Source organism: Cylas formicarius, unplaced genomic scaffold, assembly GCF_029955315.1.
Source record: "Cylas formicarius isolate icCylForm1 unplaced genomic scaffold, icCylForm1.1 PGA_scaffold_6__28_contigs__length_40554024, whole genome shotgun sequence".
Lineage (NCBI taxonomy): Eukaryota > Metazoa > Arthropoda > Insecta > Coleoptera > Brentidae > Cylas > Cylas formicarius.
In genome coordinates this window covers 27,714,426-27,741,846 of record NW_026844347.1, presented here as the reverse complement: position 1 = coordinate 27,741,846, position 27,421 = coordinate 27,714,426, and the positions used below count along the sequence as shown (strand labels likewise).

The following is a 27,421-nucleotide window of genomic DNA, read 5'->3' as shown; positions in this document are numbered from 1 at the left end:
TAAATTTTGGTTCAATTTTTGTTATAATTAATCAATGTTACTTTAACGGCAGCGCAATGGTCAGTGCTTAAATAAATACGTGCACCATAAGACTCCACACACTTAAATTGCTTATACAGCGCTTAAAAAATAGCTTAGGAGAATGAATTTTTCATTCTAATTCAGAATATTTAAATAGAACCCCCTGTATTTTATAATCATATTAATTAGCTAATAAAAAATTATATCCAATGCCAAAATACAATATAGTTTAAGAATACTAATTCTAATAACTAGCCTGCAATGAAAAAACTGACTGACAACATTCCAACTGCTGAAAATATTTTCAAAATGCTGACCATAGCCTGTCTGTGTCCAATTTTTTCTTGCACCTATCAACAGCTTTTTCCAAATTTTATTTGCAAATGTAAAAACCATAATAAGTTTGCAGCAACTTCGACCAATTGATTTGATTTTCTTTGGAATCGTGGGTTTAATATAACAGAAAAACGCTGTATTAAAGTATATTTAGTCTGCTCCGTCTTATGTTTTACATTAGTGTGATTAAAAAGACGTGAAGCAAATCAATTGTTTCAAAATTGACACATTCACAACAGAATAAAAAACAACTTTTTTCAATAACATTTTTCGATATTTTGATAAATTTATTTATTTGTTGTTTTGATTGATGCACGAAATATTTCCATTATAAAATTTTGCCAAAACTCAAAAAAAAAGTTCCCATATGTTGCGGACTTTAGTGGTTAATGAGCTGCCTCCTCGTTGGCTCAATTAAATATAAAATTAGTCAAATAAAACCCAACTCACACATTGGAATGAAGTTTTTTAGAATGCGTAGCGTCTTCATTTCATTTTCACTCCAACATTTTACGAAGCAATTTTATAATCTGAATTCAATCATCTCTTTTTATTTACTACCAAGTCATTCCAAACAACCCCCGATAAATTAATAGAGCGTTTGTATAACACAAACGATGGAAAAGTGTGTCATTTTTTATTCATATTTCCCGGGAGAGCTAATTCTCCGTATGTGCCTTTAAAGTGAAATATATTTTTGTGGCCTTTCGCGTACCGCCACGAAATCGGTCCCGTCTCAACCCCCAACCGGGGGAGACTTAAATTTTTAACGTTCTTGCTCTAGTTTAATTTATTCGGTACCCGCTTGTTGTGCGAGCAACTGCAATACTACGTACAAGGTCTGGATTTATTGAGGTAGAGCGAATTAAAATTTGATGATCGAAAAAATTTAAGGCCTGTATATTACACGGAAAAAGTCAATATCTAATTTGAATGCACGAGCAGAGGCTATTCACGTTCAGTGTCCGTGGCAAATGGATGCTTAAGTGTGTTGAATGTTTACGAATGGCGAACAAACAGCATCCCAATTTAAATGTATGGGCGGGTGTATGGCAACATTTTTTTTAATAAGGGCTCAAGCAGAGTTGCGTTTTGTTGCTTGTAAATATGACGCAAACTGTTTCAAGAGCGGTTTTGTTATGTTCTGGTTAGTACTAGTCCAACAACGACTCAGAAACTAACCACCTGAACTTTTAACCCTTTCGGGCACTTAAAAGAAAATTTATTTATACAACACATATTTCTAAATAAAATAAATGTTAACTCTTTAGTAATGACATTCTTGACCTATAAGTAATCTCCAGCACAAGGTTTCTAATTGTACGTAGTTCTTTTCTGAATTGAGAGATATAACTAAACCTTCGTTACAAATATTGTACGCCCATTTAATAGGATGTGACCGAGATGCAGTGCTAATGAACTAACCAAAACTAACCAACCTTTAGATCTACCATGAACAGTGTGGAGGTTATTGCGTGTTCTTCCTTCAGGAGAATCACCAGGTTTTATTCTATTCTCTTTCAAAGAACTTTTATTTAGGAGTTGCTTTTTTTCTAGCACCAATAAGTGAAGAAATTACCCCCTAGTCGAAAAAGTTTTAGAGTCAGATTTTCTCTATTTGGTGAAAAAAATTGAATTTGTCACAGTAACATTGACGAAATGACAAAATATCATGTTTCTGAGACTACGAATCAATATACCGACCGATGGAAAAATCTATATTCCTTGTACCGAGTACATCTAGCTCTTTCATATTTCCATCCTTTTCTCTTCTGCTTAACTGAATATTTTTTGTAAATCGGAGATTTGTAGATACAACGCTCTGATTTTACACAGGATATGATATAATTTCTTGTCCTGAAGCAACTGAGGATTGATTCTAACTATTCCGTACGCATATACATTTTGATTTGAGTTAATTTTGCCAAATGTGCCACAATGAAAATTAATATAATTTTTTATCACTGCAATAAGACTGGTAAAATCAAATTTTATTTTTTAGGTAAATGCAAGAGTGCCGCAAGTTGCGTCAAATCAGCAAAAATATTGTATATCTTTTTTTTTACCGTAATCATATCAGCCCAAATTAGTAAATACATTACTTATCGAATATTTCAAGAGAACAGATGAAAAAATACCACAAATCCACCAGTAATAATAGTGAGTGTTAATCCAACGTGTTATTGCTGTTGGTACAGTTACTTGACAACAGATGGCACTAGTAGATGGATCAGTTATAGTTAAAAACCACTATGCAACAAACGGAAAACTTTCAATAAAATGGTTCATCGGTAAGACTTGCTTGCTTGAAAATGTTAAAATAGTAAATTATCTTCTAAAAATGTAATATGTCCGTCAAGCAATATTTAGATCGTCAAAAAAATACTATACAATGCTGTTCTACAGTGTAGGCCAGTCGAATCTGATGCTGGTCATAAAATAGTATTTTTTTAATATTGAACATCAAAAACTGTATTCAGCCTCAAATTTTCATAACTTAATTTTTATTTTTCAAGAAAAACTTTTTTCAAATCTGAATTTGATGTGTTTTGGTCCAGTTCCCTAGTCGTTGGTTTTCATAATTTATCTACTGGTCGCATCCTTTTTAACATTTGCCATTCGATATGCAAAGTCAAATTTAAAAGAATCAAATTTTTCACGCAAATGATGCCTCTTAGTGTGAGTAAAAAATATCTGATTTTTAAATTTTTTGGTCAAAATCACGCCTAGGCCAACTTCTTTATATTCTCCAGCAATGAAGACAGTCCACTACTAACTTATTAGTCCATTCAATATAACGTAAAACGCTTAATTCTTGTCTTATCTTTGTAGATTTCGGAAATAACTACAGAACATCGTCATCAAATTTTCACCCTGTGTATTAAAAATAAAAATGTCGTGTAGCTCACATTACTCATCCTATCCGACCCATACCTTATGACCAATTCAGCTAGCAAACAATATATCATATCGAAGGTACCAATTTCCTAAACCCATACTTTTTAATGAGAGGCCGGGAGGACTCCGAATACTAAGGAAATTCTGATCCGTCCTATTAGATACCGTCTTGGCTCCACGGTCTCCCCATTTAGCTTACACGACGGAGCGCACATTATGAATATAGTAACAAATGGGGTGGAATAAATAGCGGTTTCTCTCTCAGTTTTCTTCGAACCCGGTCCCGAAATGGATCGTCAGCATGGAGAAACTCGATTCGGCATTGAACATTCGTTGTAGCTACACAAGTAATTAAACTGATGCTTTACTACCGCTAAATTCTTTTGGCATATTGATTTACTTAGCTCCAATATCTGATACAGGTTGTTTTTATAGGACAGCATCAATTTACAATGAACGTTCCACACCCTTCAGTTCCACAGGACAACTTCTAGGCATTCAAAAGTTTATTTGGTTTTCAAATTTAATCGCAGTAAAGAAAACAAAAAGGTAGGAAAAATTTGGTATTGCAAAAAAAGTATCTTGTTTCAACCGATAGTCAACTCAAAGTTATAATAAGTTTAAAAAACCTTTTCTACTATTCCAGGTGCTTCTCAAAAGCATGCTTAGCCAATCTACCAACAGTGATGCCAATTATTTCAGCGCGGCTCATAGTATACGCTAATGCCCAGAGATATGCCTCAAAAAAATCATAGCTCCAAACATTACTAACAAATTTTAAGCGGATACAGGACACACTGAGCCCAAACCAAATTTGCAAATCTGCCGACCTACCCACATAACACATAACAACCTTGTGATAGTTTACAAGCTTTGTAACAGTTGTAAAATAACATGTTAAAGATTATAGAAATTCAATGACCATTCAAGTAGGCTTTTCATAAACCAACACAATGACATAATTGTTAATAATTATTGTTTGGTAACCATGTATTTTTTTTACCGATTAAGCATTATAATACATTGTCGTTTTGAACGGTGACGATCGATCGCGGTTTTTAGAATATTAAGGGCTTTCTGCCTTTTTTGATTTTTTATTAGTGTGTTTGTGTACTGGACTTCAAAAATATTTGGAGTATCGCCTGAGTCTCCTTCTTGACAAACCGAACTTTTGAAAAAAGAAAGTCAGTAATAAGTGACCACTAGCATCGGCCATGAGTAAAAGTTTATGTGGTCTAAAGAATACCTATAATCTAGTGATAACATACTTTATATGCAATCAATTATATGCTCAGTGAAGAAATTAATCGACTTTACCAACTGCTTCTTTGCCGATTATGGAAAAAATACTTTCTTAAAGATTAAAGTTCTCGTAATGCCATGAAGATTCCCATGTAGACAAAAAGGTACTTGAAAAATTCAACTCTCACTCAAAAACATGAAATTATTAAATCACTAGTAAATGTCAATTTCAACAGATTTATTCCACAAACGTTAACAAACTGGCCTGCATTTCAGATTTTGGGAAAATTTAAAAAAAAATGCAATTTATTCAAGTTGGTCTTTAGTGCAACACTTTTCCGGTTTGAAACAAGCGCCGTCGCAGCACTTCAATTTTTCATTACATCCGTTAGAACTATCTTTGTCTAATCGCACTACAATACAACGTGATCCTTCTGCTGCAATAAAAAAAAGTTGCTGACAAACATTTTATCATAACTATGTATTTTTAGTATTAAGTAACAAGACAACGCTACATTAAAGGGAAAATCACCATTAATACAGGACATAGATAAAAAATTCGTGTAAAGTGATCTTAATCCACAAAAAAATACTTACCACCTGGCCATGGAGCAGGTTTACATGTTTTGCAACCGCATGAACAAGGGGATGCGATTAGCGTTTGGTTTTTGGGACAAGAGCGGGGCTCTTTTTTACATTCGATTTTTATACCCTTGCAATTTTGGGCATAAACCACGTATGTCAAGATCGACAATACAAGAAGCAGCGAATAGAAGCCCATTTTAAAACTAAATACCTGTTAAAATATACTTTTACCGTTTACCGTCACAAACAGCGATAAGCACTAATAGAAAAAAGCGGTTTCCAACTACTTGCCTATATATCAATTTGGACGTTTACTATAAATGGCAATAATAATAATTTTGTGTCGTATAGGTTGAATATAAAAAAATTGCTTTCGCGATTGTGAAAAATACTGCTTTGTGTTAGATTTTGGCGTCCAATAAATTAACAGCCTACGGCCCGAAGATAAATCTAAAGCTTAATCCCGCGGTACATATAGAGTTCTGGAATCTGACAAAGCTTACGCCCAAACGAACCCTTGGCCGGTGATTTTCCGACATTCATCAATCTTGCTGGATTGACTTAATCTCAAAGTGTATAAACAAATTCATGAAGCCAAAAATTATAGTTTATTTTATTTTATTTTATAAAGCCAAAGGCTAACCAACAGCCAGATGAGGCTGTCCAATTAATAACTCATATTAAACATAAAATTACACATGGTCGGGAATACAAAAGAAACATAACTAGATATTTCCTAAGCTGATAGACAGTAATTAAAGGAATGTTACAAAATTTTGTATACGTTTCTTTTAAACAGATGTAGGTTTAAGTTGAATAAGTACGTACTAGTACATCTAATAAGCGGAGAGTTTAAGAAGTAATTAAATCTCACTCTTTCTATAGAAAATGTTAGCCTAGTGCTCACTGGATACGGACTATTATTAAAAGATATGTTACTTGTACAAGAAGGTGACTTAATAAGATTGTTGACAATTTTGAGCAATTTCGGAGTGAATTTATAAAACTGTGGGTTGTTGTCATATTGTCTCTATTATATCTAAAATTAAAATCTCTACAAAACTTTTTTTGGACACTCTCTATCCGATCGACATATTTGCGATAAATTGGATTCCATAAGGTGGTTGTGTATTCCAAGATGAATTTGATGATTTGATTATGAATTAGAATGACTGATTTGTGGTTGCGAAAACCTTTAGTGTTACGTAATACCAGACCAAGTTTTCTCAAGGCCTTTACAATATTTTCTACATGTTCTTCAAATGTTAACTCAGAGTCCAGTATAAATCTTTAACTTGAGTAACTCTCTTAAGTTTTATAAAGTCTAATTTTAAACCAATATTAATAGGTTGTTTTTTCCTTGTAAACTGTATTATTCGACATTAATCGAGATTTAAAAAAAGTCTGTGATTGCTACAGTGCATATTGAACATATCGATATCATTCTGGATTTCTAAAATGTCCGTTGGGTAACGAATTTCTTTTTTACTTTTAAGTCATGTTCGAATGATGCTGATACTGAATGTTGAAAACAGCGTCCAATATCAAATATAAAAATATTGAAAAGTAAGGGTCCCAAGTGTGACCCTCAGAGACTCCAGGAGTTACATTCGCATAAAGCAACTTTTCACCAATCACAACCACAAAGTGAGTTCTATCGGTTAGGTAACTGCAACAAGCACTTGCACACCAAATTTCCAAGCTCCTTTACCAGAGTGGGGTGATGAACCTTGTTAAAAGCCTTAGAAAAGTCAGTGTACGCGGCACAGATCAGAAAGACATTCTGCATGTTCTTAATGTTAATATTATGAAATATGTATTAAGAAAAATAATTGGTTATGCTATCTTTTAAAAAATAGTGTTCACAACTTATTATGCAATATTATTTTAGATTGTTTGGGAATAGTTGAACTTAACGGTAGTCAAACTTGACTAAAAATGCCTACATTTTTCAGCTTAGGATGCTCCTAAGTTAAAAAGGAGGAGGATGAATATTCATACTCGCTAACAGGTTTCATAAATTTTCTCTAATGCCCGTTTCTGGATTCGACCACGTGCCGGAACTATGGACGACGATAAGAAGGAACTATAAAAATTTGTTTCAAACATTCTGACGCAGCTTTTAAGGTACTTCAAGTTTTTGGTGTTCGCGCAGCCTAAAATTTATTTGACAGACTATTCTATAAAAACTCTAGACCAGTTTTGTGGCCTGGTATTTCATGTTCTTGTGTTTTCTGCGATTGAGGACCGCGGGTTTTTTGAGTATTAACTCATTCTTAGGAGTTATTCAGATTGATGCGCATCAATTAAAAGAAGTTATGTCTCTAGCGTTAATTTTCATAAGGTCATTTATTTCCATTATCTCAACATTTCGATTTATTCCCAACAATATTGTAACTATTAAGCAAATTGTTATTTAATTGAACACGTTATGACACTCCACCATTCACAAAATAAACTTTATCGAAAATTTATCGGGGGTTCTTAAATATTCAGTGGATTACAACGTTTTACCATGATAAATAAATAATTTTACTTCGGTATTATTAGCTTACCGTGTTGCGGTATCAAAACCAGCAAAACTAGCGGTAAACTATCCACAACCTGGAGCGTATTGTTTTGACGCGAAACAATACAAAATGATGAAACGAAATGAAACGACTTTTACGGCTTCTCTTTTACAATTACTTGTACTCCTCAGTCTTAAAAAATTGCGCGATAGTAATAAGAAAATGCGCTTTTGGAAAAAAAGAAAGAGATTAGTACAAATATACCTACTGTATCGAACGAGGGGTGAATAAATATCAATTCAAAATTCACCTTTTAATATTTATACAAGTCGGAATATTCTATCGTTCTGTAGATGATAAAGGCACGGTTTTGCCGAGACAGCTGTCATACACCATTAAATAATACTTGAAAATGTGAATATCGTTTGTTTCAATTTCATTCATTAAATCCCCATAAAAGTCGCCTTAGTTCAAAACTGTAAGCGTTGTTTTTGAAAGCATATGTTTCACAAATTGTCAATTAGGATAGAATACAAACTAAAATTCTGGTAATAAGCCACTTGGTCTTAATGCAGTATTATTTTGATTTTACCTAATTTCCGATACTTTTCACCTGCACGCATACAACGGTGATAAGAGAACGCTTATCTGTTTATTTTTCTATTGGCAGTAATTGAACTCACGCAAATTCATTTTAAAATTTCATTTTGTGACCAAGTAAACAAATTATGCAATAATTACCTCGTAGTTACCAAACTGCCACGTTGCGGAACTGCTTACTAAAATGCTTTCAATCCAAAATTTACTTATTTATTTACAGAAATAATGAAGCGTTTAAGCAACACATTATATATATCCTGAAAACTGATCCTTATCAACAAATAAGTCACTCAACAACAATGTCTCGACTGAACGCAGACGTTATCGCAGCATGTCAGACCTTCGGCGCAAACGGAAGATGAACCTTGACATGGCGATCCCACACCTGAAATATAATAGCGATGTACTACTATAAATTGCACGAATATTTTTCTTCGCTTCACTAACAACTAAAAATAGAATCTCGTTAGCATTGGTCCATGTTGTTCCATATTCGAATGAATATAAATAACCGGCAAATAGTTTTAAAAGTCGTATGTTGCTGGGAAACAAAATTGCAATTTAGTACGCTCGGTATGGATCTCGCGGGACTTTCGAACACGCTAAATTCCTCTCTGGACGATTGTGGAAACATAAACTTACTTCCAATGTCCGCCGAATGTATTCATGATTTACGGCAGCAACACCGCGACGGGAATTAAAATGCGAAACTTTGCCAGTAGGTAATCTTTTCGTACGTTTGTTTCTACATCAAACCACGATCCGGTTTTTTGCAATTTTCAAACCGTTTTTGAACACATGTTACAACAACACGTTTTAAATAATAGAAGAAGAAAAAACCGACTTTTTCTAGGTTATTTTTTGTTGGTAGTTAATTGGGTTCTGGAATCGTAATTTTGCATCAAAGGGGAATTATATATATTCCCAACATGTTGAACTTTAATTATTTTACTTATATGGTTAAGGAAGATTTTACTGACTCTTCATTTTCGTTATACTTCCAAAAATGTGTTGTCAATTTCCTACAAAATTTTAATATTGTTGAAAACTGTGCTTTAATGTTTAACTTTGGCAAAGAAAAAATTTGCTGAAGTATTATCCCACAGCTGCACTGACAGTTGCCAAACCGTTGATATTGTGAGGAAACAACAGACTACATAGACAAACATTTATAAATGCTTGACGATAGATCGAATTTTTCACGATTTGGTTAAACCAAGTGTTAAAATCCCAAAACATCGGAAGTCCTGCAGTATGGGTCGGCCCGAGTTCAGTTCAGCTTTCTGCAGCGCATAATAACAAAAAATATTGCATAATTTATGGAAGTACGCACATGCTTATCGCAATTAAATAGTAGCTTGTTTTATTTATACGATTTTAGACGAATTTTCTAGAAATCTGCTAACCTCTATGGTTGGAATTAAAACAAAATCGGTATTATGAAATTTCCTACACGGCTTCGTAATTTATTGGTTGTTGTTTTTATAAGAATAAAATAAGAACAGAGTTTACATGAATTAAATAAAAACACACATCACATTAACCAAAATATAATAATAACAATGATAACAACTTGGTTAAAAGTCGTAGCTTATTTTAGATTTTGTTGTTATCATATAAAAGAATATGTTAACACAAGTTCCAAATGTACTTCAAAAAAACAATCCCATTAAGTTAACGCCATTTAAATGAGAAAAGAATGATTATTTAAGCAGTAGTTTTGAAGTATCTGGATTCATTTACATAATTTTAGCATATCTTATGTTTAATATAAAAGAGAATTTCAAAAAAGTTTATAATGTAGATACAACCTTTTACGTGACCAGATCGCTTTAAAAGCGGTAACTTTCTAAAAAGCAGCAACGTTATTACGTGCTTACGTATGATTTTGTTTTTTCCAATCATTATTATTTTTTAATGTAGAATATTTGTTAATAATCACCCTGCAGTTATAATTCAAATTAAATAATAATAATAATAATAATAATAATAATAATAATAATAATAATAATAATAATAATAATAATAATAATAAGCTTTATTTCATCGTTACTATAATTGTCACGAAACATAATAGCAAAATGAAACAGCGTCAAATTGACACTGTTGAAATTAATCTTTACTCCATACTCGAATAGAACATTACCAAAAGGTGCTGGCTGTTCATTTAACGAAGTTTCTTTTCCTCTTGGACTTTCAATGTAATCTGAATTTTTTGTCCATACATTAAGCAGACATCGCAATTAAGTATCCCAGATTGATAAATTATTACAATTCGCCATATTCTTACCTCCGGCTGCCGGAATGGGTTGGCACGACAGACAACTACATGAACATGTTCCCGGCACCAAAGTTTGATTTTTGGGGCAGGAGGATGGAGGCGGTATACAACGGAACGCAATTCCCTCGCAGTTTATCTCGTCATCTTTTGCGTGTATTTGGCAAAGATATACGCAACTTATCAAGAATAAAACGTAGATTTTCATGTTGAAAAAACTGCTGATCTCGATTTACTCCACGCTCCAGTTACTTAAGTTGCGCTTTTATACAAAACAAGGTATTGTTGACGATGGCTTCGAAAACACTGCTTATGTTATTTTAATAAACGTCAATATTTTCCTAAGGATTAAACTGCAAGCGAGATTTGTTTATTTGCGATTTAGATTTTTTTTTGTTGCTGTAGCTAAGGGATCTTTTTTAGTACGGACAAAATTGTTTTGTCAAACCGAACAGACCTTATGCTAACATTTTTTGAAAAGAACGTCTCAGATACAAATTTATAATTTATAAACTTAATCAAAGATAAATTAAACTGCATGATTTTATATTCTAAACATTCGACACCAAGCTATTTCTTTGATATAAAAGTTTCATGAAGATATGTATAAATTAATATTTATGTGCCATTAAAATAATACTACTTGAAAGAAATAGGGTGTGCTCATAATTTTACTTGTGTTTTTACAAGTATATTAATAGATTTGAGCCGAAAAGAACCCTTGCAAGTTTATTTCGTATTTTTAATTTAAAAACAATTACCAACTAGATATACCTACAATGTACAATATATCTGTTAACGCAGTTTATAAATAATGCAGAATGACCAAATGCAAAATTGCCAAAAGTCTGCTCCTAACCCAGTCATGTAATAGAAGTGCTCCTTAGTAAGACGACATCAATTTATGCAATGCAATTTATCAGCCTTATAGGTAATTATGCGGTATATTATTAAGAGAAATGTACCCTTAGCGTTTGATTAGTGAATAATTCCATAACCTTACATTTTCAGTACATATAAAAGCTTTTAAACTACTTAATAATAATGAAACACACACAGTTTATTTAAAAGTATCAACTCCATATATCAAAACATACACAAATTCAGCAACAGTGTCTTGGTTCAACGCAAACTTTGTCGCAGCACGTTAATCCGTAATTGCAGTTTGAAGTCGGCATTCCTCGATAATATAGGATGATACACGATGATCCAACCCCTATAAAAATCGGAATTATTTTTCAGGGCAAGACTTATAAACTATATGAAAAACACTGTTAGGAAACCCCAAAAAATAGAATAAAAATGCTGCAATTAATATTGTAGGATTACCAATGTGTGATAAAATTCTACAGTTTTTTTTTTAACTTTTGCGTCCAGGTCGAAGGAGCGTTGTTTTGTTGTTTTAATCTCCTGTTTTCCGACCTTTTGGTCGTGGTTTCATAAATACAAATGAAATAAGTTTTGCATTGTGAAACACCGAAACTTATCCTTTTGAAATGGGTTTAATTATTTGAAGTACAAAATGAGAAATGTTACGAGTAGATATTATAAAAGTTGAACAAATCGCAACAGTTCTAATAGTACGCATCGGTCTGGTTACCTACCATTTTGTTTTTCCTAAACAACCCTCAACGAAAGAATTAAAAATTCATATGCTTACCAAAAAGTTGCGGTTGAGGTTTGCACGTTTTGCAACTACAAGAGCAAGTCCCAGGAACTAAGGTTTGATTCACCGGACAAGATTTAGGTGGCGGTATACATTTAAAAGCTACGCCTTTACACGTTTCGCGTTGTTCTTCCGTGTATATAGTGCAAAACAACGCAAAAGTCACCAATATCACACCTTTCATGTCGAAGATATGTCGATTCAAGCGGCAAACTCGAAATAATGCAACCCTATTATTTATAAGTAGGTATTCACCAGTTATCAACCATTTTAAGCGCTACTATACATTAAATAGGTCCATATCGTCTAATTAAAATTTAACAAAAAACAATTCCTATTTACTGATAAGACTCGTTTTTTCCAGAATAACGCGACCCAAAGAAACGTTATAAAGCATATAATAATAATAATAATAATAATAATAATAATAATAATAATAATAAAAGCCACCTCAGTTCAACATAGCTCAGGATCTATTTCGGTCACTTAGTTACTATCTCTTTCAACATCTTGTGGTCTTTGAAGTAGACGCTCAATGGGTAATTACGAAATAGATACCACGTATTTAATCGTGAATTTTTTTTATAGCCATACAAACTGCTATTTCGATCCCGTATTGCGCTTGTTGGTTTTTCTTTAGTCTTCTCAATCCTAGTTTTTGGTTAGCGTTTCTATTCTTTCTCCTATCCTTAGGCACACCTATTCTAAAATGCCTGATGTTTTTCGAAATACTGGATATCAAAATTTCTTTTCTAAATCAGGCATATTGTTGAGATTTTGGCCCCATTATTGGTAATAGTCGTGACTCCGTTAAACTCGATGGCCCTTTCCTCCCAAAATCATTTAAAAATATATATTTTTTTCTGATGCTAATATTTTTTACTAATTAATCGATTACAAATGAAACTTTTATTTTATTTGTTGCGGTAGGGGTTTTATTAGGCTACCAATTCTGCTATGAGGAAGGAGATTGTGATTGCTTATCTTGCCACCAGATGGCATTGCCTGACATAATTGCAATTAATAGATGGCAAAAACTATATAACTTGGCCCATTGACTAGCTGGTTGGTTGGTGCAATTATTCCGAATTGACCAAAGCAACCACTAAATAAATGTAATAAAACAAATAACTTTTTTTTTCATTTCCTTTATCACCTTTAGCCAGCAGTAGAGTAATGTTGTGATATTCCTTCCTGTTAAAACATTAAACAAAAAAGATTTGAATTTATTTTACCTTTTAAAAGCAGTTTGTTAGCAGAATGTTAAATTCGTCTTGAGCGTTAGCGTTTAATTAGTGAATAACTAATTTTTAAAACTTTTTAATAATCAGAAAATGCAGGTTTGGAAAACAAAAGTTTATTTAAACAAATATCAGCTCCATTATATATTTATATATAATATATACAAAAATAGAATTGCCATATCTTGAAGTTCAACAACAATGCTTTGGTTCGACGCAAACATGATCACAGCAGATTAAGCCGCGTTTGCAAGTTGAAGTCGGAAAACCTCGGAAATATAAGACGATACACGATGATCCAAGTCCTATAATACTTAGCATTAATTTTAAGAAAATGTACTGTTCAACAAATAGTAGGGGAACGTACTTATTCTATTTATTTATAAAAGTATATATCAGATATTCCGTTGTCCTCAAGAGCGTGAATTGTTCAAATCTCCTTTTTTTTTCAGACTTTCGACTGTAATTTCATAAATACAAATCAAGTAAGTTTCCCAACAACAGAACTTTAATAACAACGTATCAAAAATTTTCGTGCTTTATGACAGCAATCGGCAACTCAAGAATTACAATTTATTTGCTTACCACCAAATTGCGGTTTAGGTTTGCACGTTTTGCAACCACAGGAACAACTTGTGGGAACTAAAGTTTGATTCACCGGACAAGAATGAGGTTGCGGTGTACATTCAAAAGATTTGCCTTTACAAATTTCGCTTTCTTCTTGGGTGTATATAGTGCAAAACAAAGCAAACGTCACTAAAAGTACACCCCTCATGTTGAAGATATGTGGATTCAAGCGGTAAACTCGCTAAGGTTTTCCTGAACCCCCCTATTTATAAGTACGTATACGCCCGTTATCAGCTATTTTATATGTGAGTGCGCTACTACATCAAATGGATCCGACAACAAAATAAAGCGATTCCTATTTACCGATAAGACGCGTTGTTTTCAGAAAAGCGTTGAATAACATGACCTAACTAAACATTATGAAAAACAATACTAGGTCGGGTTCAATTTTAGTTACTAGTTACCATTTCCACCTCAGCAAAATATTAGTCTGCTACACCCTTTATGATGGGAGAAAGCTTTATTTACGAAAAATATGAAGATCGGGAGAGCACTAACAGCCCTGATGTTAGATGCGTTAACGATCAGTCTTTTTTTTGTTAAACATCAATAATTCTTAGCGCTATCTATACCAGTTCTACTCATCCTAATTAGCGGTTTTCTATTATTTTTTGTGTCTTTCAATAAATCGATTGTGGCCCGAGCTGTCAGACATATTGCGCCGTCTTGTTGAAACCACATCTCCTGGACATCATGGTTATTCAATTCAGGAATGAAAGAGTTAGTAATCATAGCTCTATACCGATCACCATTGAATGAAACGTTCTGGCCATCATCGTTTTTGAAGAAGTACGGACCAATAATTCCACCAGCTCATAAAGCGTACCAGTCAGTTTTTCTGGATGTAACGGTGTTTCGACATACACTTGAGGATTAGCTTCGCCATTCCACCAGAAGTACGCTTCATCGCTAAACAAAATTCGCTTATGAAAATCGGGAATGACGGCAATCTCGTTTTGGGCCCATTCGACGAATCTACGCCTTACTTGATGATCGTTTGGCTTCAATTCTTGCACAGGTTGGATTTTGTAAGCACGTAAACTAAGATCCTTCCGCAAAATCTTCCATAAAGTGGATGGAAACAGATCCAATTCCTGTGTTCGATGGCGGATGAACTCATTCGGGTCTTCCTCAATGCTACGCTGTACAGCAGCAATAGCTTCTTCTGTATGCACCATACGGCGTCTCTGGGGATGCAAGTTATCAATAAGAGTAAACGTGGTGCGAAAACGTTCCATGGTTGATCGAATTAACTGCTCTGATGGGCGATTTTGTCGACGATAAAATGCACGTAGTGCGCGATACGTATTCCGCACAGAACCATTATTTTCGAAATAAAATTGCTCTATTTGCAAGCGTTGTTCAGGCGTGAGTCCATTCATGGTGAATTGCCAAACTAAGCTGAGAATAAATCACTTGACAGCTGTTAAATCGGTCGCCATCGTGAACAGTAATGCCAAATTAAAGTTCTATACATCGAAAAAAACAACAATTATAAGTAAATGAAATGAATAAAGTACTGTTCCGTTAGTTATTAAATTGAAATGATGTAATCTTCGCCTTTCCTAATTTTTATTGAGCAAAAGATGTATATAAAGTCCTGTTTCTATTTAGTTTCTCTCGAAATAGTAAATTTGAGTGTTCCGCAAGGTAATGTCAGGTTTACAACCTGAAAAAAACAAATACATGCATGCACAGTCACAAAAATAATTTTATTTATTTGTATAAATAGCAAGTATGCTGGTACAATCAAACCTCTATTTCACGCAACAATATTCTCCTTTGACGCACACATCGTCACAACAAAATAATCCTTTGTCGCACATTCCCGTATCTCGAAACCTAAAAACAGTACATGGCCCTCCTTCTCCTATAATCAAAGGACATTATTAGCACCTTAAAACGTCAATAAGGCGGTATGGCTTAGCGAACCTTTTTTAAATTTGAGAAAATATAAATACCTTAATTTTTAAGTTTCATGTCAAAAAACTAGCCATCCGCAACGCGTGAAAATGCTAGTTATTTATTTATTTAAAAACCTTAAATGTAATAAGTAATTATTATTATTTAAATGTTACTCACTTCCAACTGGGACAATGGGCTTGCAAACGCGACAGCTACATGAACAAGGTCCTATTGGAAGAAAAGTTTCGTTTACGGGGCAAGAAACCGGCCGTTCCGGGCAACGGAATGTACCATACTTGCATTTTTGGTCATCCGCTGCGTAAGAATGACAAAGAAATGCGAATGTTACTAAAAGAATCTGAAACATATTCGTTTTAAAAGAGTGAGGTGCTCACTTAAATGTTACTTAAATGTCACTGGTATTTCCCCTACGTTATTTTATAGAAATAATGTTCACAATGGACCTTGAAAATGTAGGCGATAATACATTATTAATATGGCAATATCCACAATAAGTACTTCATATCATCGTGTTATCGTTGGTTCTAGTATTGCGGAATATTTCAGTATGGTATATCTATTCACGGAATTTGTTATGCACCTAGAAAAGAAAAGAAAAGAAAAAGAAATGGAAAAGAAATTTCGTACGTTTGTGCGATTTTTGATGCTGAAACGGTTATTCGGATTTGCTTACAGTTGATATACCACAACTTGAAAATTTGAAATGTTACTTAAATACGCAAAAAAAAATTAATAAATTACCTGTGATATGTTAAAAATCGGGTACCGTCCACATTATAACGTTAATAATCATGAATCGTTTCCTCGAGAAAGAAAGCTCCCCCTAGAGTCGCGAAAAAGGCGGTTTTGTGTCCGTCGTAGCCTACAAGCAAGATCTATATAGTAGAACACAACTATTAGAAAATCTACGAAAGGATGGTCAGAATGCAAGCAGAGTTAAAAAAAAACTGTATTTCTGTATGCCTTATTCCATACTTTGTTTTGTATATTACATTATATTTTAACTTTTTTCATTTCATTTCACTTTTTTGAACTTTAATTACAATTAATTTTTATTTTCAAACTTTGATTGTAACTTAAATAAGGTGAAATCATGTCAAACGGCCAATTGCAATAACATAACATATTATCCTGAATTTAATGAATAATGAACAAATGAAGCGTGGATAAGAGCTATTATTTTTTCACAAATTTGCTTATCTTTTCAATGCCTGCCTCGGAAGTTCCTCGTGGTGTGTTTTAATCTTTTAAAAATATCAATAGAAAAGGAGCACTAAATTTGTAATTTTTTTGTATGCTCTGAAACTGCCTTATTGTCAAATTCTTCTCTTTCCAAATTTATGCTTTTGACGATTGGTGTACAAAAGTTTCGCCTCTGACCAAAATTTGGCATGCACGCTAGAGTTTCGAAACTTTCTTTCAATCTGTTTCGAAAGTATTAATAAAAAACCATTTTCAGGTCCAATTCTTTTAGGACATACGGTTCCGTTAGGCGGCGTTTATATAAAACACCAGGGCTATAAGTGTTAATAGTAAGTGTGGATCATCATCCTTTAAACTAGAGGTGGTCAACTTGATTGGACCCAATATCTCTTGATCACTAACGAGACCCTGTGCGATCTACTGTAATTGGTAGATACTTCTAGAAATGTTAAATAAAACAGCATAGTTCAGTACACAATCATGTAGCATTTTTTTATTTTATTAAGAGAAAAAACATAAATGTCAAAATTATACATACTAACTACTTATTTACATATTATATTAGTGTAAGCATTGCGTCTGAGTATCTTCCACTAGTTTAGCATAATCAGGTTGGTAGTTGGAGATTGCCAACCTTAAAGAGTCCAATGTATGAGCGTCTGTCAAGCGAGAACGGTGTTTAATTTTTGTTTGCTTGAAGTAGGAAAATGCCGACTAGCATAAATATGTTGAACCAAAACAAGAATGAAGTTGTTCAACACATTTCTTCAAATCTGGATACTTTTCGTTAGAAACCAATGCCCAGAAATCTTGACCTGAGGATGTCTTTGTTTTAAGAAATATGTCGCAGCGCAGAGTAATAATTTCATTTTGTAACATCAGGTGCTCCATTTGAAATGTATCTGCAAATTTTGTAGCCAATTCATAGATATCACTTTGATCAATGAACCATCTAATCGTGATTTACGTCGACAATCGAACAATCGTTAAAACGTCGTAGTTTCTGTCGTAAACTGTCAGCTGACTGACTGAGACCCTCTCGTCCCTCCCCCGCGTTCCACACGCTTCCCGCTTATTGGTCATCGCGCGCCGAAAACAAAAGACTGTACTGCGTAAAATAGAGGATAAATACCGCGACGGAACAGCAATTGAAAAATTATACAAGATGATGCGTCCAGCAGTAGGTGATTACGTGGAGCAGTCTGGTCTACGCATTTATATTTTTTGCCTTGCCCCGATCGACTGAACTAACAGACGCGATCGACCTGTTGGCCACCCCTGCTTTAGACTCTCAAGGCATTGCTGGTGGTTTCTTCAATGTTCTCAGTCTAGTCACAATAGAACCATAACAACCGCTCCTCAGGCGAAAACGTCTGTAATATCAGCCGGAGTTTATCCCGTAATCTAACCCTAACAACACTAACGGGTATTTTGCAAGCAAGCTTTGGCGGTCACTAACAATAATAACTAAGAATATGATACACCCTAAATTGTAAAACGTCAAATAAGTTAGTAGGTACAATTAGGAAAATAATATATAATGTTAAAATTACTTCTAATCGTCATATGCTTTTTCTTGTGAGAAATATAATCTAACGACAAGTCAGTAAGTATAATTGACAAATATTTGGATTAAATAATTTGCCTATAACCTTAACCGCTACAGAGGGACGAGCTCATTATGAATACATTTTGGCTACTGGTTGTTCTGGTGCTATGGCCCAGTTGTGGTGCCCTGTTGTGGAGACAGTGTGTTTGCCAAGTTAAGGCTACGGCCAAACTTACGACCTGACCTGACCTGAAATAACCCTGACGGTTCAAATGTGATCGTAACAAAAATCTGAGGTAACACGAGCCGCAAACGGATGCTTTTCAATTGTGAGGAATGGTGTGATGACAATGACAAATGGTTCAAGTCACAAATTTAACAATTTTGTGTAATAAACAGGACTATACAACAACGTCTTATATTTAAGAACTGAGGAGACATCTATTGCAAATGTAGAAAGCACCAGTTTCTTACGAATAAAACTAGATCAAAAACTTAGTTTCCTAAATAATAAAAAAAGTTCAAATTGTTTTATAATGTAAAGTTTGTGGGAAACGGTCTTAAATGAATTTCTAAATGTTTTATGCTTCGGACTCTGGATCTGGATTTTAGCATTCGAAATAGCAGAAAAAAGTAATGCGCACCATGATGAAAATGCAGAAATTGCTTTGTATCCTTCACTTTTGAATTATGCACTTATATTAAGGTTGTAACATGTATATTTTCTTTTTTTTATTGACTTGATCATGAATTTACAATATTTCGGTGTATTAGTGAAGTAGCGAAATAAATGATATTCTATTCTATCCTATTCCAACGTTTATAATCCGCGACAACGTTTTTCTACTCCAGTTCAGATCAAAAACTGAAAAGACAATATTTTTGTATATTTCCATAAGAAATTTTAACGATTTTACATGACATTTCCGAAAATTCTTTGTTCATCTCCTTATTATTTTTCATAATTATATAGGGACCTTTTATTTTTATTTCGGATTTCAAAAGCAAACTATTTTTCAAAGTGCCCACACTAGGGGCTTATTTTGGACCACAATCTTTATGATATAGAATAAGTAGATTAAATGTAGATAGAAATGGATTATAGCCATGTCCAGTACGTGCCTGTTTCCTTTTCTCTCTTTTAAAACAATCCTTGATTTTTGTATTCTGAAGAATAGAATGAATTTCTTGTTTCATGTTCATCTTCAGTCTCTTGTCTGAAACACGACCGCCACTTTGGAATACAAGATGAATTCCTTCAACGTCTGTTGTCGATAAAGAGAAAGAGTGGGTTGAAAACTGTGGGTTGAAGTAGGCAGTATTATTAACATTTTCCGTATTTATTTGATGAAACATAATATGCTCTTTAACAAAAGTTTCGATGTAGGATATTAGAAATAAGGATCGATGTAAGCAGCTTTCGTTTATTACTGGCAACGGTACACTAAGGTAAAATGTAGCAGCAATGTTCCGGTCTCACGCAAAAATGGTTACAGCAAGCTAGACCTGGGTCGCAGTTACTTGCTGGTCTCCCCGCAACAATTGGAGTTACGCAAGACGATCCCACACCTGAAATCAAAGTACATCAACAACGAGTTAAAATATTACTGTTTATGAATTGACGTTGCATTGAAACGTCAGTCACAACAAGGTTTGAAATAGTCGATATAGCAAGCATGAAGTATTTAATATAATAAGAATAAGAAAAATGTTAAATAAAAATTTAAAATTGGTATTTCCTGTAAGAATCTCTCATCGATTTTATAAAAAAAAATGTTAATAATTTATTCCGCTATTGGTAGCAGGCTGTTGGGTAATAAGTTCTTTTAGTTCACACTGCTTCATACCTCCATAAGGGGGATTGGGTTCGCACTTAGTACAGCCGCACGAGCATTTCTCCGGAACCAGAGTCTGGTTTACCGGGCAAGACCGTGGGGATTGTTCACATTTGAATTTGATTCCCCTGCATTCTATTTCAGCTGCGTCTATGAAATTGAACAGTGTCAACGTGAAAAGTAGGACCAGTACGCTGTTCATCTTCTACACGTATTAGACTTTACCAGAGGTAGAAATATAACTTATATGACTTCAAATTGTAGTTATTTATATAATATATTAATTCTATATCAGTAAAGTCTGTTCTGATTAAGCGACAAATGTAAAGTAATTTCCAAGGTTTTCTATTAAAACCCTTGGTTACCGATAAGCGGCGTTTTTTTTTGGATAATTATTTTTTCCACGGAAAAACATAAATTCCGCCTATCGAGAAACGACTCATATATTTCTTGGCATTATCGTCTTGAAAAAAGCAGAACAAAACAAAAATGTGTGTTTTGAACATTTTTGAAAATAATTTGTAATTTTTTTTTTAGTTTTCTTAATATTGTCCCCTGACTATTAAAATTAGTTTTTACATTCAATTTTTATTCCATTAGAATTTTTTTCGTGTGGGGATCCACGGATGAAATTTTTTTCCGGAATATCACCCCTTAAGCAAAATATCACGATGCTATGAAAGCATATATGTATATTTAAAAAATCTGAGTATTTCTGTATAAACCATACCTTTATTTTTAAATGAGGATATTGCAGCGGGTATAGTTTTAAGATTCGATATCTTTGAGGTAAAACCTCTCTTAACATTTATAATTAGTAATGCCCTTTGCAGAGCCTTCTATAATATATATAAAATATCTTGTCAGTAAGCTTTGGCGATTAATAATCATAAGAAATGAGAGAGACAAACCAAATACGGAATCAATAAAAATTGTCAGCGAATATTAAATGAATGATTTCTTGAAAACTAATTTTGTTAGATACTTTTCAGACATTTAACACTCATGCTAAGCATATTAAAAAGCATATACAGATTTAGGTACCATTTCTCCATAATATTTCAAAGCAACTTCCACAGGCTACTGTAATACTATTTATAAAAACTTTTGGATTCCTCCTGCATCGGTTGTTTTTGAATCGAACTTGCTGACGTTTCGGCAATCATCCTATTGGCTTCTTAAGAACTTACCTGAAACTATAGTTTCAGTTTCAGGAAACTGAAAGAAATCCAGAAGTTTTGTAAATAGGAACACTTATTTATTTATTTTTATAAGTCTTAGAAGAATGTCAATTCAGAAACTTTCTGAATATTTATATCACGATTAGAGATTTACTTCGAAATAAAGACGTCAGGTTCGTTACCCACGGACGGTTTGAAAGCGATCGGATGTGTTCAGTGGATTTTAGCCATCATCTGCTAATTCTGAGTATCACGTCAAAGCTAATGGTCTCAGCAAAAGTTGATACATTGATAACCTTCTTTAGTCACTCGTTTATTAAGCTGCGCTCCGCCTTTTGTTTTTTTTAGCATTTTACTTTTATATTTTGTTTGTTATTTTTCTAAGTGGTTGAAATATATATGTCATCAAAGAGCGGACGTGAATTTAAAAAAAAATAAATAAAAATTAACAATAACTGTATAAAGGGTATCTGAAAATTAAGTAATGAATTCATGAGAGAACTACAAAAAAACATTTTTCATTTGAAAGAACATAGGGTTATATCTTACATGTGCATATTATATTATTAAACACATAATTACCTATGGAAATAAAACTTTTTGCTCGATTAAAAACCTTAATAAGATTAGTAAATAGATATAATTAAGAATACATGTATATACATTGATACATACACAATACTGTTTTCACATTTTTTGTATAAATGATTTTTAAGAAGTAATTCTATCGAAATATACAATCTTCAGATGATCTTAAATCCAACATATCATCTGAATAATATGCTAAGACCTTCATTTCGTCGGCTTTTCCCAATTATTATAAATATTATATATTATAAATATATTAATTAAATCAAGTGCCGATAATAATACTCGTTGTTTATATTGCTACTGTAGTCTAATGCTGGTGCCTCATTTTGAACACTGTGAATTCAGTATCGGTCAGTTTTATTCTTGGTGCAAATATTGCAAAGACTCATGAAGACTGTCTTGGTGCAAATATTGCAAAAGTTACTTTTAGTTAAAAAAAAATCATTTTTTTCTTAAAAATAATTTGTTAATAACGAAAATTCTTTACCAAAATATTAATTATAGCTAGAGTTGTCAAAAGACATTATTTCTACGTACTTAATGCTAATGTAAAAATTCCGAAATTATAGATTGATGTTGTTATTGTTGTTGTTATGTTGATAAATGTTGTTATCCTTTTTTTTTAAATATATATACAAGCTATCTTCAAAAAGTAAGCTGGCTTTTGTAATTGGGCGGGCTACGTGCATTCGATCTTCGATATATATTTTTTTGTTATGTTGGTACACATGTCCCTAACATATGTTCACAGTTTCAGTCAATTTGAAAGGTTACTTTTTTTGTCCGACAGATGCGTTAGACGTATATTGTGTGCTTGGTGATTTTCTGAAATGAAACAAAAAATTTGCTTAAAATGTTGTGTTAAAAATGAAATACAGTGCTGTAAAAAAATATTTATAAGTGGTACAAGATGTTCCAAGATGGCCGAGAAGACGCCGATGACGAATCTCGCTGTGGACGTCCTAGCACGTCAATAACTGATGAAAACCTTGAAGAATTGAAACAAACGGTGTTGAAAAATCGTCGAATCACTATTAGCGAAGTGGCTGAAGACGTCGGCATCTCTATTGGTTTTGGACATGAAACGTGTAGCAGCAAAATTTGTCCCGAAACTGCTTAATTTTGAATAAAATCTTCGGTATATGATTATGACGTCGAAACCTAAAGCCCAGTCGTCGCAATGGAAGAACCCAGAATCGCCAAGACCGAAAAAAGCACATTACGTTCTAACAAATGTCAAGGTTTTGCTAACTGTTTTGTTTGATTATCGTCGCGTAGTACATCAAGAGTTCTGACCACAAGGTCGTATTGTTAATAAAGAGTATTACCTTGAAGCTATGCGCCGTTTGGGAACAGCAATACGAAGAAAACCTCCGAAATGTGGGAAAACAATTCATAAATTTTGGAATACGATAATGCACCTGTGCATGCATCGTTGTTTGTGTCTAACTTTTTGGGCAAAAACAAAACCGGAATCATGCCTCAGTAACTATATTCACCAGATATTGCGCCTGCGACTTTTTGCTGTTCCCAAAACTCCAGAAACCCATGAAAGGAAGGAGGTTTGAAACTATTGATGAAATAAAAAAAAATCGCTTTAAGAATTCAAGGTTATACCAGAAAGTACTTACCAGAAGTGCTTCGAGGATTGGAAAAACGTTGGCTGAAGTGTATTATATCTGGGGAGGGGGGGATTACTTTGAAGGGGCAACATTAATTTTGATAAATAATTACTTTTCGATAAAACTGAAACTTAATTATTAATATCGATATTTATATGGGGAAACATTTTTTTTAGTAAAAAAAAAGTTTCGGTGTATTATGTTAAAAATAAGTAACGTTGTAAGCAGCTTTCGTTTATTACGAGCAACAGTACACTACAATACAATTTAGCAGCAATGTTCCGGCCTCACGCAAAAATGGTTACAGCAAGCTAGACCTGCGTCGCAGTTATTTGCTGGTCTCCCAGCAACAATGGTATTTACGCAAGACGATCCCACACCTGAAATCAAAAACCGATTAAAATATTGCTGTTTGTGACGTTCTGTAAACTTCAATTCAACTCTTGGGTAGAATAAGGTTTCAAATATTTAACATAATAATTAAAAAAAGCTTAAATAAAGATTTAAAATGGATATTTTCTGTATGGCCATGATTAAAAAACGCATCGATTTTAGGAACATTTTTGTTATTAATTTATTTTCTATCATTGATCTGCTACGATGACTTACCTCCATAAGGGGGATTGGGTTCGCACCTAGTACAGCCGCATGAGCATTTCTCCGGAACCAGAGTCTGGTTTACCGGGCAAAACAGTGCGAATGGTTCACATTTGAATTTGATTCCCCTGCATTCTATATCAGCTGCGTTTATGAAATTGAACACCACCAATGTGAAAAGTAGAACCACTATGCTGTTCATCTTCAACATATATTAGATTTTACTAAACACGGAAAGTTAATCAGTAAAGTATTCTGGTTAAGCGGCAAGTGTAAAGTAATTTTCAAGTTTTACATTAAAAACGCTTAGTAACCGATAAAGAGCGTTTTTCTATTCCGAGTTATTTTTGTATGATAATTAAATTTTTCCAAGTAAAAACGTATAATTATTCCGCTTATCGAGAAACGTTGACTTATATATTTGCTTCGCAACATTGCCATCTTAAAAAAGCAGAAGAAAAGAAAAATGTGTCCTTCACGGAATATCCATTTTTTGATCGCTGTGCGAAAGCATATCTGAAAATTCTTGTTTCAACGAAGAGATCGGCAAAAGGTATTCTCTGGACGTGAGAAATTAATCTATCCTATAAACCAAGAAAAAAGAAATTCTAACCAAAGTATTGTAACGAAGGCCATTTCATGATTCCATGTCTTCGAATATCTCGTAACATTTATAATTTTTGTTGATCAAAACCGAGATAAACTAGTAGTTGTTGTTCTGTTAGTTTCATAAATTAGGTACGTGAGAAACGCGATTTTCAATCCATAAAATTTTTTGCCCATCAAAAATATCAAAATAATGAATAAGTCCTTGTCGGGTTGTAATATTTATTTTTAATTTTGATAAATCTATATGAACATATTTTTGATAAAACAGAAAATTTAATTAAACAAAAACAATTAACGATTTCAAAGCACAGCATACTTTTAAGAATTTGAATTTAATTAGTTTCCATCAAAAGAATAACGAAGTCAAATTCAACAACAGTGTTCTGGCTTCACGCAAAAATTGTCACAGCACACAAACCCTTTTGCGCAGTTAGAAGTTGGCAGCCCTTTAATATTGAACACAACGCAGTGTGATCCAACACCTGAAACGAAAAATGTTTATTTGATTGATTGAAAATTCGTTTTGGGACCTACATAATGTCACGTATTGATCTATAACGAGAGATTTTTAAAATGTTATACGCTATATTGCAATTTATCAGAGTACTTCGTAAACTCATCAAACGATATTAAGCAACGAAATCGCAAATTTCTGCTGTTCGCTAAATGGCATTAGCTGAAAAAATGTTAACTTACCTCCAACAGCGGGTACCGGTCTACATGTTTGGCAACTACATGAACAAGTGCCTGGCGCTAATGTTTGATTTTCGGGGCAAGTTTCTGGCGGAGGGATACATCGAAATGCAATACCTTTACACCTAATATCGTCATCTGCTCGTGCGATACAAAAAAATCCCACGAACGAAATCATCACAACAAAATAAAGCTTCATGCTGGAGCTGTTACCAGGTGCGTGTTAAATGTCACACGCTATGTTTATCAAAAAACGCTGCTAAACGGATTCGTATCGTCTGAACGCTATTTAACTCGCGATCACAACTAAATATTATGTTTCAAGGATTCGAAACAACGGCGAACGCCGGGAATAACTAATACCAGCGGCAAAAATACAATTGTTTAACGGGTTTTGTTCGTGTTTTGGGGATTTGCCGAAGGTTTTTTTTTGTGAAAAATATTTAAAAATGTTAATCTGGCGGATCAAGAAAAACATTTTGTACACTCCGTTGACAGTGGGTGGTTTAAATACAAATTGAAACGTTTAATTTTTGACAGCTGTTTCCCGATTTAGTTTATGAAAATTAAATGAAATTAAAGACTCTATTTAATATATAATCTATAATATCATTTATTAAATTTTACTCTTCAGTTTAAGTAGTAGCTTACAAGATTCAACTCCATTCAATCACTTAACTAGCAAACTAATGATAGTGTCAATCATCTGATTGAAACATGAATTCAAGGCTTAAAAATATCCAATTCCGAATATGAGATCAAGTAGTGTTGTCTAAAGCTTCCCAAAGAGCACATGACTGGACTTCTGAATGATACTATATCGAAATGATAAAAAGGCAGTCAACAAAAAAAACTGCCATACTCTAGTATTCTCATAATAGTGGTACATGAATATGAATTAATAGTCTTCCACCCCAAAAATGCTTTTAACCATTCCAAGGTAAAGGAAAAGTTTATTGAATTATTTCAAACTGCTGAAACTAAATTGAATTTCCTGGATGACAAAATCTAACTGAAACGTTTATTACATAACACTGAAAACAGTTCAGTACTATGTGCTTCTGATATTGCTGATGATGAACTTTTAAAATATATTTTGGTGCAGGAAGATCGTGTGTTTCTATTAACATTTTAAAATTATGATCTATGAACCGATTCCTTTCAACTAAAACTGTCAATTCTGTTTTTCGCTAAAATAAGTATGTAATATTATTAAATTCGAACAAAGTGCATTGAAAATGTAGTCATTTATTTCTTTTACTTTATTCGAACTCTGAATTAGAAAAATTGCATGAAAATATGTTACCATTCGAAAGAGAAATGTAAATTCAGCTGAATTCTGGAGGAGAAATAATAATTATTTAGTATTTTGCTTCCGCTAAGAATGCAAAGCACTGTAGAGGACCACTCAAGTTGTAATAGATGACAAACTTTAACAATGTTATGGTTGTATTTTTTGTTTAATATTAACTATAAGCTTTTCTATTACAATTGTATTATTTATTACATAATTATACCTATAAGATCACGATTTTAAGTATGAGTGAAATTATATAATTATATCTATATGAGGTACCCTTTTCAGTAGTAATATAATTATATAATTACGTC

General features: G+C 33.3%; 4 protein-coding genes and 2 long non-coding RNA genes across 8 annotated transcripts in view; 1 reads left to right on the top strand and 5 right to left on the bottom strand.

The window, feature by feature from the left end:
- The window catches only part of LOC132703091 (uncharacterized), a 186,625-nt gene that overhangs the window by 10,400 nt on the left and 148,804 nt on the right, over positions 1-27,421 (top strand). The window lies entirely within an intron of this gene.
- On the bottom strand, positions 4,721-5,349 carry LOC132703093 (uncharacterized). Its single transcript, XM_060672159.1, has 2 exons — positions 5,095-5,349; positions 4,721-4,934 (listed from the first exon to the last, which is right to left on the bottom strand). Exons 1-2 carry the CDS (start codon positions 5,276-5,278, stop codon positions 4,804-4,806), a joined length of 315 nt encoding a protein of 104 aa, XP_060528142.1. The 5' UTR covers positions 5,279-5,349; the 3' UTR covers positions 4,721-4,803.
- On the bottom strand, positions 7,530-12,457 carry LOC132703414 (uncharacterized). 2 transcript variants are annotated; one of them, XR_009619074.1, is made up of 3 exons: positions 12,131-12,409; positions 10,483-11,686; positions 7,530-8,577 (listed from the first exon to the last, which is right to left on the bottom strand). It is a non-coding gene; the product is annotated as an uncharacterized LOC132703414 (long non-coding RNA). The 2 variants fall into 2 exon arrangements; XR_009619075.1 differs by lacking the exon at positions 7,530-8,577 and having other exon boundaries at positions 11,510-11,686; positions 12,131-12,457.
- LOC132703322 (uncharacterized) lies at positions 13,478-16,346 on the bottom strand. The gene is made up of 3 exons (XR_009619060.1): positions 16,087-16,346; positions 13,963-15,874; positions 13,478-13,682 (listed from the first exon to the last, which is right to left on the bottom strand). It is a non-coding gene; the product is annotated as an uncharacterized LOC132703322 (long non-coding RNA).
- LOC132703741 (uncharacterized) lies at positions 20,089-20,805 on the bottom strand. The gene is made up of 2 exons (XM_060673180.1): positions 20,530-20,805; positions 20,089-20,251 (listed from the first exon to the last, which is right to left on the bottom strand). The coding sequence occupies exons 1-2, from the start codon at positions 20,717-20,719 to the stop codon at positions 20,127-20,129; spliced, it is 315 nt and encodes a 104-aa protein (XP_060529163.1). The 5' UTR covers positions 20,720-20,805; the 3' UTR covers positions 20,089-20,126.
- On the bottom strand, positions 24,130-26,119 carry LOC132703420 (uncharacterized). Of its 2 annotated transcripts, XM_060672669.1 has the most exons (4): positions 25,814-26,119; positions 25,434-25,599; positions 24,521-24,710; positions 24,130-24,291 (listed from the first exon to the last, which is right to left on the bottom strand). In XM_060672669.1, the coding sequence occupies exons 3-4, from the start codon at positions 24,708-24,710 to the stop codon at positions 24,179-24,181; spliced, it is 303 nt and encodes a 100-aa protein (XP_060528652.1). In that variant the 5' UTR covers positions 25,434-25,599; positions 25,814-26,119; the 3' UTR covers positions 24,130-24,178. The 2 variants fall into 2 exon arrangements, with proteins under 2 accessions (XP_060528652.1, XP_060528651.1); XM_060672668.1 differs by having other exon boundaries at positions 24,521-25,599; positions 25,814-26,117.

Bases quoted from the DNA above. Each gene is read 5' to 3' on its own strand.
- LOC132703093 (XM_060672159.1), bottom strand. From the start codon at position 5,278: ATGGGCTTCTATTCGCTGCTTCTTGTATTGTCGATCTTGACATACGTG. The intron at 4,935-5,094 runs GTAAGTATTTTT...TTTTTATTGCAG, and splicing joins ACCTGCTCCATGGCCAGGTG to CAGAAGGATCACGTTGTATT.
- LOC132703741 (XM_060673180.1), bottom strand. From the start codon at position 20,719: ATGAACAGCGTACTGGTCCTACTTTTCACGTTGACACTGTTCAATTTC. The intron at 20,252-20,529 runs GTATGAAGCAGT...CTTTGATTTCAG, and splicing joins ACCCAATCCCCCTTATGGAG to GTGTGGGATCGTCTTGCGTA.
- LOC132703420 (XM_060672668.1), bottom strand. From the start codon at position 24,719: ATGTTGAAGATGAACAGCATAGTGGTTCTACTTTTCACATTGGTGGTG. The intron at 24,292-24,520 runs GTAAGTCATCGT...TTTTGATTTCAG, and splicing joins ACCCAATCCCCCTTATGGAG to GTGTGGGATCGTCTTGCGTA.